This window comes from Somniosus microcephalus, chromosome 13 (assembly GCF_052327205.1).
Source record: "Somniosus microcephalus isolate GS21.2 chromosome 13, FLI_Smic_1.0, whole genome shotgun sequence".
Classification (NCBI taxonomy): domain Eukaryota; kingdom Metazoa; phylum Chordata; class Chondrichthyes; order Squaliformes; family Somniosidae; genus Somniosus; species Somniosus microcephalus.
In genome coordinates, this window is record NC_140999.1 from 150125795 (window position 1) to 150141434 (window position 15640).

General features: G+C 41.7%; 1 protein-coding gene across 2 annotated transcripts in view; it reads right to left on the reverse strand.

The window, feature by feature from the left end:
* The window catches only part of gmeb2 (glucocorticoid modulatory element binding protein 2), a 65514-nt gene that overhangs the window by 16441 nt on the left and 33433 nt on the right, over nucleotides 1-15640 (reverse strand). For both annotated transcript variants that reach the window (XM_086005344.1, XM_086005345.1), the window contains 5 exons: nucleotides 15516-15619; nucleotides 14585-14742; nucleotides 5822-5893; nucleotides 5166-5303; nucleotides 328-450 (listed from right to left, as the gene is read on the reverse strand). In XM_086005344.1, coding sequence (XP_085861470.1) covers nucleotides 328-450; nucleotides 5166-5303; nucleotides 5822-5893; nucleotides 14585-14742; nucleotides 15516-15619 — 595 coding nt within the window. The remainder of the gene's footprint in view (nucleotides 1-327; nucleotides 451-5165; nucleotides 5304-5821; nucleotides 5894-14584; nucleotides 14743-15515; nucleotides 15620-15640) is intronic.

The following is a 15640-nucleotide window of genomic DNA, read 5'->3' on the forward strand; positions in this document are numbered from 1 at the left end:
TTTGTGATATCCGGCACCGACGGGACCGAGCTGTTGCCGTCCCATCAAAACTGCCGGACAAACCAGCGCTAATGTTAAAACATACGGAGCTTTGAGCTCCGTATCTAGCAACAAACCCCAACAGCTTCTAAACAGTCGGCCGTAGCTTGCAAGCGTCTCTGTAGCTAAGCAACAGCTTTAGCTAGACCTTGCAGAGCCTGACTGGTGAAAAAAAAGCAACGAAAAGAAAAAAAACTTACTGAACCGACTCCTGAATTTTGCTGGTGGATCAAGCATTCCGGACAGTTAACCTCCGGATAAACCAAAGTTTCCTGTACTTGTACTCACCCGCTAAATCCCGCGTGTACTGCTCTCGGGAACGATCCATTTGACTCTTGTGACTTGTCAAAACCTTTTTAACAAGGTCCAAAAGACCAAAACTTTGTACAATATTGTTGAGAGTGATCGCATCTGAAAATAATAATCAATATAAAATTAGTAAATCTTTAAATACAGTCCAACAGGCTTTTTAAAAGAATAAAAAAATGCTATCTAACAGTAAGTGAAACAAACAAAATTAAATCACACTTAAAACACTGCAGTTAGTTTGGTACTGATTTATTCAAAAATTATATAAGTACATCATTTCCAAAAATAATTAAATGGAAAATATTGTCCGTAGAAATTATTTCTGGTTTGTTTTTTCAAGAATTCAGTCACTCTTACAACCTAGACTTACAAACTGTTGGTAAAACATTCATTCATGAAATGCTGTTTATCCCAGTTTTACAAGTCCCATGTAAATAGAACAATTTTGTGGAATATTACTTTTTGTATTAGTCTGTGAGATCAGTTTTAATTTTTAATATTAATGAAATATAACATATCTGTTTAGTGATAAACAAGATGATTCAATGTTAATTCTGTTACTTATGGCGTCACAGGCTTGTTTAGGGGCTGGAGGGGAAACAGGCAAATTTCAAAACCTAAAATTGATGTTCAACCTGGAAAACCAGGTAATAGCTTAGTGTCCCAGAGTTACCCATCACTCAATGTGCTCTGCCACAACTGCGATGAGGTTTGTCAGTTCTCAGCTGAGGAGTATTATATGGAAAGCCTTGTAGCAGAGAAGTGTTCCACCTCAAAGCACAGAAGTGTACAGTGCAAGTCTCAGCCTGTCACAATCTGGCCTCCTGTTGGCGTATTACAGACCGACATTGGGGGTGTTTATGCCAGGTGTACAGCCTGGGCAGCTCTTTCCTCATAAAGGAAGCTATGTGGAGGCAAAAAAGTCTCAGAGAATATTTTTACTGAAATCTAAGAACATTCAAGTTCACAATATTTTCATAACATTTTACTTTTAACAATTTTGCAAACACTCTGAATTAGTCTACAAAGGCTCATAATTAGCAGGAGTTAGGTATCTTTTTATTATTGTTCATTCCCATAGTGATCCTCTGAGGTCTGCAGCGCGATACATTTGGCTGCTATCCTGGCCTGTCCTTAAGCCCACAGCTCAAATACTCCCTATGGGAATCCAGATAATTGTAGCCAAGGTCAATTATAGATCCGTAAATTGCTTGTAAATATCAGGCTCCCGATCAATGACTGACTTTCTATCCTTTGTCTTTAAGACTGTTTGGCATCTGTAACAGAATGTGACCTCTGCTGTGTAAGATGCATTCTAGATGCAAGCCTTTTAAAAGTATAATAAAGATTAAACATTGGGTACTTATTAACGTAAAGGAATTTTGCCTATATTCTATTATATAGATGTTGACCTATTCCATGGAGAAGAAAATTATATGTGCATCAGATGTTTGCATGGCAAAAATATTAATTCAACTTGCCTTTCTACAATCTTAGAGGGGAAGTTTATTTTTCTAAAGTGCAGCATAGTTCTCTGTTATAAAGCAAGATATTTGTGTGTTTCAATTACTCCTTGTTACTTAGTTTAATGGATAACTAGAACTTTGTGTCAAACTCTCCCTCTTAAGTTCTACACCAATAGAATAATAAATTGAGGATGGAGGACAGCCCTCAGCTAACTGTTCCTACTCACAATGTCACTGGAATGGAAATTCATGATGTCACATAGAGAAAGTTCTATACAAAATGTCTGCTTCCAGTTGTTCATTAGACATGCTGAACGTCAAATCTACTAGACCTCTTTCAACTTTATCCAAACCTATTTCAACATCATTCATGGAGTATGTGCTGTCCATTTTTTCTTATATGCAGTACTTACCACTTGTCCATATTAAATTTAATCCGGCTTTGTTCCCAGCCACTAATATAAATCATGTCCAACTCATCCTACATTTGCTGAACTGCGTCCTCGATTAATTTGGTACCATCTGCAAACTTTGAGTTTCTGAATCCAATTAACTGATGTAAATAAGAAACAGTAGGGGCCCCATGACTGAGCCCCGAGCACCTCACTTAGCTGACATAAGTCTTCTAACTAATACCTGCTGCTTTCTACCCTTCAGCCAATTTCTTATCTATTTCCAATGTTTACCGTGAATCCACACTGCACTGAATTTTATTAGTAGCCTTTCATGTGGAAATTTGTCAAATGCTTCTTTTGAAGTTCAGGGACACCACATTGTAGGGCTTTCCACTATCCACTTAGAATGTCTCCTCCTCAAAAAAGTCAAGAAGGTAGGTCAAGTAGGAACTTATTTTGAATGCTTTTAGGCTGTTTAGGACTTCCATCACATTTATATAAAAGTTCTTAATTCTACTTAAGTTATCGCTACTTAGGAAGGACATGTTGCTCATGTCTTCCCTTATGAATACTTAGAACAAGTAATCATTCCGAATATTAGCAATCACATATTCTCCTCCCCTGTTTTAGCATTGTTTGTACCCTTTATGGTGGCCACATCTTCTCTGACTGCCCTTTTACTGTTAAAGTACTGAAAGAATTTTACAATTATGTTTTTTCATCTGCAGGTATGTTTTTTCAAGTCTCTCTTTGCCCCTCTGATCCGCCTCTTAACATGTTTCTGCATGTTGCTATATTCATCCCAAAGAATCCTGCTCGCCTCTCCCTGTAGGATTTGTAGAGGTTGTCTTTCCTTTCAATTCAGTCCTTATTAATTTGTTTGTTTATTTAGGGTCACTCCTGTTTAGTGTATGCTTGCTGATGCGAGGTACATATTTTCCCTGCATGATCAGCATTATGTCTTTAAAGGTGTTCCATTTGTCCTCTACTGAAATGTTGCAGAACAAAACCCTTAAGTCAATTTGTTTAAGCAGTTACCTAATTTGTTTGAAGTTAGCCCTTCCAAAATTACATACCTGCCCCCGCTTCTCAGTATTTGAGGCTCAGATCATATTAAACTTGATCATTCTGTAGTCACTACCATCCAAGGATGCCACGACTTCCATTTCCTGTATGTTGTCTGGGTCAGTTACTATTACCAAGTCAGGTTTTGCACTAGTTCTCGTGGCTTCCCTGTTGTTGTGGGTCATGAAGCAGCCATGTGTTATGTTTCCCAAATTGGACTCCAAGCCACTTAGGTATTCCCAATTTATATTTGGTTGACTGAAGTCGTCTGAATGTTCCTGCTTTCATACACCCTTCTTAACTCTTCATATAGAGCAAACTATCATTCTTTTTGCTCACTGGCTCTGTAGCATACCCCAAATGTTAACTTTGCCATTTTCAGATTAAGAATGTCTAATCAGAGTGGTTCATTGAGTAACTTGCCATCTCCTACAGAATAAACCTCTTAAACCTCTGAGGTATCCCTGGCATATAAGGTTACACTACCTCCACTCCTGTGCATCTGTCTTTTCTCAACACTCTGTACTCCTGCATGTTTTATTAATTGCAATCCTCTGAGGTCAGTCGTGTTTTGGATATTCCTACTGTATCATAGTTCTCTACTGCCACAACCTCCCATTCTGGCATCTTATTCCTAAAGCTTCTGTCGTTCATGTATATACATTATATTATATTGTAGATTTGCTTCCTTTCTTTGTCCCCTGTATGTGGTTTGTGTATGTCTCTCTGTGTTTCTGTGTCCATACCTGCCTGTTGACTACTTTCCACTCTACAATCAGTCAGAGGAAGCAGGGTTAGGAATGCTGCCTACAGGGACAAGCTAAAGTTTAGATACGGAAAGGCATAAAAAAAGAAAATGCCCTTTTCCTAGTCTATCGGATTGTGGGGGCAGATTTGCCTATTCCTGCACCTGAGCGTAGTTCAGAGAGGATAATCAGCTGGGGAAGATTACACCTGTACTTCAAATGGATGGAAAATCTAGCAGCCTCCCTTACGCGATCTTCCCGCCCAATTTTCCTATATGCACTGCACCCTGGTACAAGAACAGGAAAATCTGCCCTGTGAGGTCACGTTTTCGTTTATATCTTACTAAAGTGTGTGAACTGCCATTTTACTCACTTTTTAAAAGAAATTGATGAGTGCTCTTAGAATTGTATCATATTAAATTTTTTCTTTTAAGTTTTTAAATAATGGCCTAGAAATTGAGTTTGCGCTGCGCCGGGGTTTAACGCCGGAAATTTAGCGCCGGTGCTAAGTCGCGCTGTGCGCGCCAAAAATTCAGTAGCGCCGCGCCCAAACGGCTGCCGGCGCTACTGAAGGCTGTTTGCGCCTGAAAACTGGCGCTGCGGCGCCCGATGCGGTGCGGCAGGCTCGGGAAGTGCAGGCCTCCTCCTTCAGTTAAGGAGGAGCTGCCTGCACCCGCCCGCTGGCCGGTTAAATCGCCACAAAAATGAGCCCGGCACCTCGGGGAAGTGCCGGGCTCGCAGCCAAGAAGCATCTGTTCCGCGGGGGGGGGGGGGTGGGGGAGTCCGGGGAGGGAGGTGCGGGCAGGCGGCCGGCAGGAAAGCGGCCGGCCGCCGCTCCACCTTTATGCGCCGGCGCAAAGTCGTGCAAGACTCTGTTGCCAGAGTCTTAGTTGCGGCTGCCACGGGCGAGGCGGCCGCAACTGAATTTCGGCGCTGGGGCCCATCACCACGGCAACCGGGACGCTGCGCACACCGATGACGTAATCGGTGCCAGCGCAGCGCTACCGGTGTAACGCCGATGTTGGGCCCTAGTCAATTTCAAAACCGGCTGTAAGTCCAGCGCAATGCCCTCTAGCGCCGCAAAATGGGCGCTAAGCCCACTCAATTTCTAGGCCAATGTGTTTAAAAAGATATGATGTACTCACCACCAACTTGAAGAGGAGGCTGATGCAGCCTTTGTTGAAGGCCTTTCAGAGTACCTTGCATCTCCTGCTGAAACTCCTGTATGACCTCTTCCAGTAAACCTGCTTCTTTTAATCCACGCCAAAATGAGAAGGTATCCTCTTTGGTTTGACAAAAGATAACAAAATGAATAATAGCATGAATTAATAAATTTAGAGAGCCTAGCCGTTCCATTCACACTCAAACGTAGAAGTTTTTGTAACAGAAGGCTATACAGCCCATTGTGCCTGTGCTAGCTCTCCCACCAACACAATCTACTCTAATCCCATATTCTTGTATCATCAAATTTCGCTTCAAGTGTTTAGCTATTTCCCCGCAATTGGCTCTGCTTCAGTAGTCACTTGTGGTAAAGTATTCCACATTCTAATAAACTACTGTGTAAAAACTTATTTGGAGAACAGATTATATGTGTTATAATAATATCATATTCATAGCAAACTGCCTTAAACGTACACTTTTACAATCGTTAGAACTAGGCAGAGCATGTTTAAGAACCGTATATATTACACTTAGGCCTAAATTTTCCAACTATGCACCATTGGCCTTTTTATAAATGCTTATAACATGTAGACTGACATTCTTTGTGCACATATTTTGAACAAGTTCTAAGGCTCAGTACCTCCAATTGCAGAAATCCATTCACAACTGTCTTCGCAACTCTCAATTCCAGATGTGGCAGGTGAGCCATTAACTGAAAAAGTCAGTAATCAGTCATGAATTAGGTATTCTTCTGAAAAATAAATAATGTATTAGTCACTGACTCATTCAGAGGAATTTCCCTGTACTCCTCAATGAAATACATTTCATTTTCAGCTGTTCTTAATGTCCCTCTCTTTTCTGTTTCCCCTCATCAATGCAGGAAAGTTTTTGTGCCATTTGACAGATTTTAATATTCTTTCGACTGAGGCACTGCCATCTTCATTTTTGTTTAAACTTTGCTGTTTTACAGTACATTAAATATAGTACATACCTTACACTGCTTTAGGCATTATACATTAAATAGTTTGGTACAATATATTAATAGTGGGTGACAGTTTTTGTAAATATTTAGTATTTCACTTGAATGGGGGGGGAGGGGGGAGAAGAGAAAAGGAGGACATTCTTGGGCTGATTATTTAGCCTTTTTACTGCATCCTTGTGACTCACTTTTTACTGATTGTGAGATGTCCTTCTGTCTTGTTTTGGGTATAGTTATCTGTTGATGGCAGTAAGCAGGAATGGAGACCTAATCCTGAAAACCTGCCCTGGTTGAGCCTCAGTGAGCATGATGCTTTTTTGTATTGAGTCACTTTCTACGGTACTTTGATCCACAAGGTGGGAGATCCTGCCTCCAGGGTTGCATCCTACGGAAGTGGGATGCAATCCTGGATTGCAACAAGGAAAAAATTTAAGTCTTCCCATATTGGCATTCCCTGAAGTCATTAAGGGGGGGGTGTACATAGAAACATAGAAATATAGAAGATAGGAGCAGGAGTAGGCCATTCGGCCCCTCGAGCCTGCTCCGCCATTCAATGCGATCATGGCCGATCATCCAAATTCAGTACCCCGTTCCTGCCTTCTCTCCATATCCCTTGATCCCTTTAGCCTTAAGAAATATATCCAACTCCTTCTTGAATATATTTAATGAATTGGCCTCTACTGCCTTCTGTGGTAGAGAATTCCACAGGTTCACCACTCTGGGTGAAGAAATTCCTCCTCATCTCTGTCCTAAATGGCTTACCCCTTATCCTTAGACTGTGACCTCTGGTTCTGGACTCCCCGACCATCGGGAACATCCTTCCTGCATCTAGTCTGTCTAGTCCTGTTAGAATTTTATAAGTTTCAATGAGATCCCCTTTCATTCTTCTAAACTTCAGCGAGTATAAGCCCAATCGCCCCAATCTCTCCTCATACGTCATTCCTGCCATCCCAGGTATCAGCCTGGTGAATCTTCGCTGCACTCCCTCCATGGCAAGAACATCCTTCCTCAGGTAAGGCGACCAAAACTGCACACAATACTCAAGATGTGGTCTCACCAAGGCCCTGTACAACTGCAGCAAGACATCCTTCTTCCTGTACTCAAACCCTCTCACTACGAAGGCCAACATACCATTTGCCTTCTTAACCGCCTGCTGCACCTGCATGCTTACCTTCAGCGACTGGTGCACAAGGACACCCAGGTCTCATTGCACTTCCACTTCCCCCAATCTATTGCCATTCAGATAATAATCTGCCTTCCTGTTTTTGACACCAAAGTGGATAACCTCGCATTTATCCATGTTATATTGCATCTGCCATGCTTCTGCCCAATCACCCAACCTGTCCAAATCATACTGGAGTATCTTGGCATTCTCCTCACAGCACACACGTCCACCCAGCTTTGTGTCGTCTGCAAACTTGGAGATATTACATCTAGTTCCCTCGTCTAGATCATTAATATATATTGTGAATAGCTGGGGTCCTGGGACTGATCCCTGCGGTACCCCACTAGTCACTGCCTCCCACTCAGAAAAAGACCCGTTTATTCCAACTCTTTGCTTTCTGTTTGCCAACCAGTTCTCTATCCAAGTCAATACTTTCCCCCCATCCCATGTGCCTTAACTTTACACGCTAGTCTCTTATGCGGGACCTTATTGAAAGCCTTCTGAAAGCCCAAATACACCACATCCACTGGTTCTCCCTTATCTATTTTACCAGTTACATCCTCAAAAAATTCCAGTAGATCAGTCAAGCACGATTTACCTTTTGTAAATCCATGTTGACTTTGTCCGATCCGGTCACTGGTTTCCAAGTGCTCTGCTATTACATCTTTTATAATGGACTCTCGCATTTTCCCCACTACCGATGTCAGGCTTACCGGTCTATAATTCCCCGTTTTCTCTCTACCACCTTTTTTTGAATAGTGGGGTAACATTAGCTACCCTCCAATCCATGGGTACTGTTCCAGAGTCTATCGAATTTTGGAAGATGACCAGCAACGCATCTACTATTTCTAGGACCACTTCCTTAAGTACCCTAGGATGTAGATTATCAGGCCCTGGGGATTTATCGGCCTTCAATCCCGTCAATTTCCCTAACACCATTTCCCTACAAATACTGATTTCTTTCAGTTCCTCCCTTTCATCAGACCCTATGTTCCCCGACATCTCTGGGAGGTTATTTGTGTCCTCCTTTGTGAAGACAGAACCAAAATATGTATTTAATTGGTCCGCCATTTCTTTGTTCCCCATTATAAATTCCCCTGATTCTGACTGCAAGGGACCTTCACCAATCTTTTTCTCTTCACATATCGATAAAAGCTTTTACAGTCAGTTTTTATGTTCCCTGCAAGCTTACTCTCATACTCTATTTCCTCCCTTTTAATTAATCCCTTTGTCCTCCTTTGTTGTATCCTAAACTGCTCCCAATCCTCAGGTTTACTGCTTTTTCTGGCCCATCTTATGTCCTCTCCTTGGATCTTATGCTATCCCTAATTTCCCTTGTTAGCCACGGTTGAGTCACCTTTTTTGTTTTATTTTTATGCCAAACTGGGATGAACAAATTCTGTAGTTCATCCATGCGGTCTTTGAATGTTTGCCATTGCCTATCCACCGTCAACCCTTTGAGTGACATTCCCCAATCAATCCTACCCAACTCGCGCCTCATACCATCATAGTTTCCTTTCTTTAAATTCAGGACCCTAGTCTCTAAGTCAACTACTTCACTCTCCATCTTAATGAAGAATTCTATCATATTATGATCGCTCCAACACAAGGGGCCTCGTACAACAAGACTGCTAATTAATCCTTTCTCATTACATAATACCCAGTCTAAGATGGCTTGATCTCTAGTTGGTTCCTCGACATATTGGTCCAGGAAACCATCCCATATACACTCCAGGAATTCCTCCTCCACAGTATTGTTACTAATTTGGTTAGCCCAATCTATATGTAGATTAAAGTCACCAGAAGTCAATGAGCTGTATAATTCTTTTAGTTCACTATAACATGACTGCTGTGCAACAATTTTGGCCATGTTCAGAATATGGGCATGGTAATGCTTTCTACACCATCATTTCTCCAGCACGCCCACTAATTTAGCGATCCATTTATGCAAGTGGGAGGGGTATAGTATGTGCAACGATTTACCTGAATCTGACCCTCTTTCAACCTTTTGCAGATGGAGACCATAGCCCTGATATTTACAGGGAGGAGGAGGGGAGGGAGGAGGAGGGGAGGGAGGAGGAGGAGGGGAGGGAGGGTGGCAGCCGGTGGTTGGGGGGGACACCCAGAAATCACAGGCACGCGGAGGTCCTTCCGAATTTAATGGGAGGACCTCATTATCATGTTTTTAAATTCCGTTTCCCGGCTAGATTGACAGGCTGGTCATGTGTAACGCGACCCAACCTTCCGCATACGCGCCGTTGAGGACAGTCCCCGGCAATTGGGAAAGATCGCGAGGCAGAAAGCAGGTGTCGGACCGGTAATCTGGAGGGAGGGAGGGAGGGAGGGAGGGCGAGATCGCGGGGCAGAAGGGGGGAAAATTCTGCAGGTTTGCTGGACGGGGGGCGGGCAGCGCTCCTTCTCCTCCTGGCTCACAAGCAGTACTATAAAAAGCACTTACCTGCTTGATCTGGCTGCTCCAGTCTCCATTTAGCTGCTGGGTTTCCCGAGCCCTGGGAAACCCGGCTGGCCAGCCAGTGTTAAATTTAAATCAGACTCCTGACTGCACTGTAGGAACCTGATTTAAATATTATAATGAAGTGTCCCATCTCTCGAGAGCGGGACCGGCACGTCATGCAACCCGTCCCCGTAAAAATGGCAGCAGGTGCATATGCAGCAGGTTAAGGTCACGTTACGAGATTTTAAATTTTTAACCCCTGACCCTCTCCCGCCCGTCGTGGGGGGTGGAAGAAGAGGGGATTAACATCAACCCCCATCTATACTGGTCAGCAAGCACCACTCATTTTCAGACTCTACAGACATCAGCAGAAATAAAAAGGTCATGGGTTTGGGGGAGTTAGGGAGAAGCGGGTGGTGGGCCCACTAAATTGCATCCACTAATTCAACACTGCACACAAAACAAGTCTATGCTTCTTCAAAACCAAACATTTTCCCCATTTATTGCTATGAAGCTAATTCATTAAATGTGTAAAAATAAGGGTAATTCTCTTTTTATCTGTATGGATAAATAATGAATAGATTATCATTTATTAATCTAAGTCGTGTTAATGTATTTTGTCCTCCAAGCACTCCTGCTTCACCATATTATTCTAAACTAGCAGGGGAGCCCCGCGTTGCAGGGCAATTTTGGGGCTGGTGGATGTGTGGGCCGGGAGCCTGGGACTGGATTTGGGTTGTCGGCAGTTTCCAGGGCTTTTTTGGGCCTGGTGGATGTGTGGGCCGGGAGCCTGGGACTGGATTTGGGCTGTCGGCAGTTGGAGAAGCCTAGGCCCGTTTTGCACTGTTTTTTAACCGAAACATTTCTAGCTTTTAATACCTTCAAAGATGAAAGTTAAAGTACTTATAAAACATTTTTGGTAAATCTTATTTTTTTTTTTAAAAGAAACTGACCTGGATTACCAAAGTTTTTAGGTGCCCTGGCTGCTGTATAATGGCTGACAGATCCCCAAGATGAAAACGATTAGTCCCACCCACACACACACACCGATTGGTCAACCATCAGGTGACTGAACTGTAGGACTGGTCAATCATGATGGCACAGGATTGGTTGACCTTGACGTCAGTCAATGCTAATGAGTGGATAATGAGTGGAATTTTGAAGGTTTTTTGTATAATGTGCGAACAATTTTTGTCCGACCAAAAAGTAAATACGCCTACAAGAGTCCCCTAATGATGAGCTTTCTTTTGATATAACACATGTGTAGGTACGCTCTATAACTTTTGATTGTATAGCCAGACAGACAGACAGAGAGAGAGAGACATACTGTTTTATATATATAATATACTAGCTGGAGAGCCCGGCGTTGCCAGGGCTGTTTTGGGGCAGGCGGTTTAAATCGAGTGCCAGGCTTTGGGGCCCTGTCTGTGTCCCTTTGTGAATCTGGTGCTGGGCAACATTTTAAATCGAGTGCCAGGCTTTAGGGCCCTGTCTGTGTCCCTGTCTAGGGCCCTGTCTGTGTCCCTGTCTGTCTACCTTTTAAAAGCTTGAAAAATGAAAGTGAAAGTACTTATAAAACGTTTTTGGTAAATCTTATGTTATTTTTAAAAGAGATACTAACTTTCAAAGTAGTTTTAGCTGGAAGCTGAAGTCATTTGAGCTAGAAGCTGAACAGAGCTGGTAGTGAAACAATGGCTGCCACATCCCCGAGATGAAAACGAATAGTCCCGCCCACACACACACCGATTGGCCAACCATCAGGGGACCGTACTGTAGGATTGGTCAATCGTGACGGAACAGGATTGGTGGAACCTTGACGTCAGTCAATCAATGCTAGCAGATAATGAGTTTAATTTTGAAGGTTTTTTGCATAAGGCGCGAACAATTTTCATCCGACCGAAAAGTAAATACGCTTAAAACCGTCTCGGAAGCGTAAGCTTTCTTTGGAGGTAACGCGCGCGTAGGTACGCCCTGTAACTTTCGAGCGCATAGCCCGACAGACACACAGGTGATGACAGACAGAATGACAGACAGAATGACAGATAGACAGAATGACAGAAGTACCGATTTATATATATAAGATATAAGAGAAGATAGATACAAAATATGATTTTTCTGAAGAAAGCGTTTTGTACCATAGCATATCAACCCCCTTGTCTAGTGTATAATTAGTGTATAAAATGAACCCACATTCTACAGGTTCTGAATAAAACTAAACAAATGTTATATAACCATAACTGCTTAATATTCATTAAATGCTACTTCAGATTATAAGTATCCAAACATAAAATTAATTTTTTTGAAATATTTAAAAAACTGTTTATCTCGTTTTGTTCTTGGATCAGGTGGCAGAACAGGATAGAGCTGGAGGCAACTATACCAGGGACAGATGTTACACAAATTAACCTTCCTATGAATGATTTCACTTTTTTGAAGTATGTACTTACTATCTATACATTTCAAAATCCCATTAAGAATAATAGCAGCCACTCAGAAAAGTTTATCAAATCAACTGTTGCTATTTTGTTGTATTGTAAATGTATTTTTGATCTGTGCTGAATCACAAGCTATGTTTGTCATGTTGTTAGAAATTAGGGGTACCTAAAATGGTGCTTTTAGACTAGTATTAGAGTAGCTGGATAAATGCTTAAATAAATAATCATATTGTAATGCCAAGTTAGGATTTTGACTTTGTTTCAACAAAACTGCTTGCTAAGATGCGTAAGTTAACCTGCATGTGAGAAAAGAATAAAGGGTATTTTTGGGAATTTAATGATTAATTTCATGGAACAATAGTCTGATAATGAATTGAAATAGTTAATTGCACAGCTGGCTGCACGAATAGCTCTGGACAATGGGGCCTCTGATTGGAGAAGTCTGAAGGCCGAATTTGGTATGTCTGAGTTGTTGACTCTAGGCTGGGGAGGACAAGGCAGGATGAGATAAGAGGCTCTAGCTTTGGGGAGGACAGAATCAGATGAGATAAGGGGAAAACAGTTCTCAGCATACTGTAAGGCCATAATTGGTTGAGTACAGAAACCATGTGTAGTGGCTGCTGAGACCCCTGACAGGTGGGAGATAACATGAGGGTTGGCCTTTTTTCCATGGCTTAAACAAGGAACTTGACATACCATTGGGCACCTTGTTTTAAGGGGAACCTCTATAGGTTAGATGGTCTTGTCCATATTCTACCCCAGGTCTACCCCTAAAAAGAGTATAAAAGAAAGATCTGAAAAGCCCCCAGCACAGACGGTGGAGTGGAGAGCTCCCGAGGGTGAATCTATGCTGACGCTGGTCTAACAGTCTTGGATAGTTCAAAGAGAGAGAGAGAGAGAAAAGAGCCGTTCGCGCATGCCAGCTGTTCTGTCAGAATTGGCGTGGTATCCACTACTTGTCACGGTCATATGTTTTTGCTGTATAACTAGTGTGTTATATCCGTCTTAAACTCCGATTAAACACAACATACCCACCATATTGGTTGCAGTCGACCCTGACTTTTTGAAAGGACCAGAGATAAGCTAATCTCATACAATGCTCAACGAGGCATTTCCTCAGGTGAGTCAGAGGAAATCTCTCTGAAACTGGGCTTGTCCAGAAAGAATTGAAAAGAATATATTTCCATTTGAAACTTCTGTATTTGCTATTACAGCCTGGGCACGTGTCCAGTATAATGTCAGCCATCATCAAAGGTGAATTATCTTTACTCCCCAGCCCCGCCCCATATCTGTTAGCTTAGTTTTCAGTGGGATCAAGTGGCTCTAAAGAAGAGTTCTGTAAGAACCAAAGTTTAATTTTGTGAAACTAGAGCCAAACCTTACAAGTAATGTCCTATGTCCTGCTGGTATATGTAGTCACTTAAATGGAAAGGTAGTCAAATAATTTTTGATGAAAGGTTTATATAAAGCTTTTAAAGAATCTATTAGTGTATGCCTCATGAAAATAAATGTGCTTTTCTAAAAATCTGAAATTAAACTGAAAAATTTACAAGTAGTGACACTGTCATCCAAAGAGAATGTAATTACACTGCACAGTAATTCCATTAGTTTGCTGTGTCGATATACCACAGAATTAGATATACCATCACAGTTCACATGTCCCTTAACAATACTTGCTTTTGAATATCTTTCCATGTTTTTTCTATGACTTCCAAACACATTCCTCCTGATAGCTGACTAACTTAATTTCTATGGGAATGGTTAACCAGAATGAATCAAAAAAACAATACTTGCAGTACTGATATTGGACCGCCAATTGTTTGACTTCATGTTCTGTCTCATGAAAAGTAAAAATCTACTACAAGAAATAGAAAGAAAAGAAAGAACCTAGATTCATATATCACCTTATCACACCCTCAAGACATCTCAAAGCACTTCACACCCAATTAACTACTTTTGCTTGCAGTCGCTGTTGTTTTGTAGGCAAACACAGTGCCCTATATGCACATAGCAAGCTCCCACAATCAATAACTGAAATCAACGGCCAGTTACTCTGTAAAGAATGTTGGCCAGCATACTGGAAGAACTCTCTTTTTTCCAAATAGTGTCATCAGATCTTTTACATCCACCTGAACAGTCATACTGGGCCTTGGTTTAATATCTCATCTAAAGACAGCACCTCCAGTAAGCGTCAGCCTAGATTATGTTCTTCACTTCTGGAGCGGCACTTGAATACATTTGAACTCAGAGACGAGAGTGCCACCAACTGAGCCAAACAAATACCTGCTTCTTAGCAAAAATCATCTCTTATTCAATTTGACTTACGGCATACAAAAATTGCATAGATACTAATAAAGTAAATGTGTTACCATCAGCTATAACAGGAGTCACTGGGATGTACTCTGTTGATTGTTGGCTGCTCAAAGATGATCTGGCACTGGAAAGATCAATTTTTGTACTACGACAAGTATTGGAACACACTTTACTATGCTGGTAGAAATCCAATTCTCCTGAATCCATGATTTTTCTTTAGAGAAGTAAAAATAGAACAGTTTTCAGTTAACAAGTTGTATCTGAAAATTATAAATATGCATTATCAACCAGTAACAGATGACATCTCAGGTGACAACTTCTGTATTATGATCTACTACAGTCCATCACTTATTAGTAGACAGGCTCTTGGAGCTTCAATACACTTATGGCTGTTTGCCCTCTACTGGATTACACATTAGCTGCATGAGGTCCGTCCATCCATTGTGTTCTGCCCTAGGGCAGGTCCTAACATAAATCTTACACACGAGATTCTTGAGTCATTTATTAGGGAAGAGTAGCTGAGGTGGTTTCCCACTACCATCCTCATTGTTTTTATCTTCGGAGATCCTTATCCTAGCTGGGTTGTAACCGAGGCTAAAGAACCCCGCCTTCTCTTTTAGGATGGGGGCGTGGGGATGGGCCACCCGCACCCATTGGACACAAATGGATATCAAGCCAGTATTCAGATGCATCCAACAGGTCCATCTCTGGTTAAGTGCCACTGACCTGAGTGAGGATTTTTTTTTAAATTCGCTTATGGGATCTGGCCGTCGCTGGCAAGGCCAGCATTTATTGCCCATCCCTAGTTGCCCTTGAGAAGGTGATACCACCTTCGCTCCTAGATCTTGGCATGAATGAATTCTCTGGGCAAAGTACTTCCATTTTAAGACTGATCATTAAAATTTGCTTATACTTATTTAGATTTTGAAATCACAATAATAATACAATTCAAACTTTCTATGAGAACAGTACTAGTGTAGCTCAAACCTCAGCATGACACCATTCAAACGGATTGCTCTCTTCCAGTCCTTCAATGTAGATTTTCCAGCTAGATTCACAAACTCTTTGGGGCTTATAAGTTGATTGTCAAACTAGAAAGAAAAATAGACACT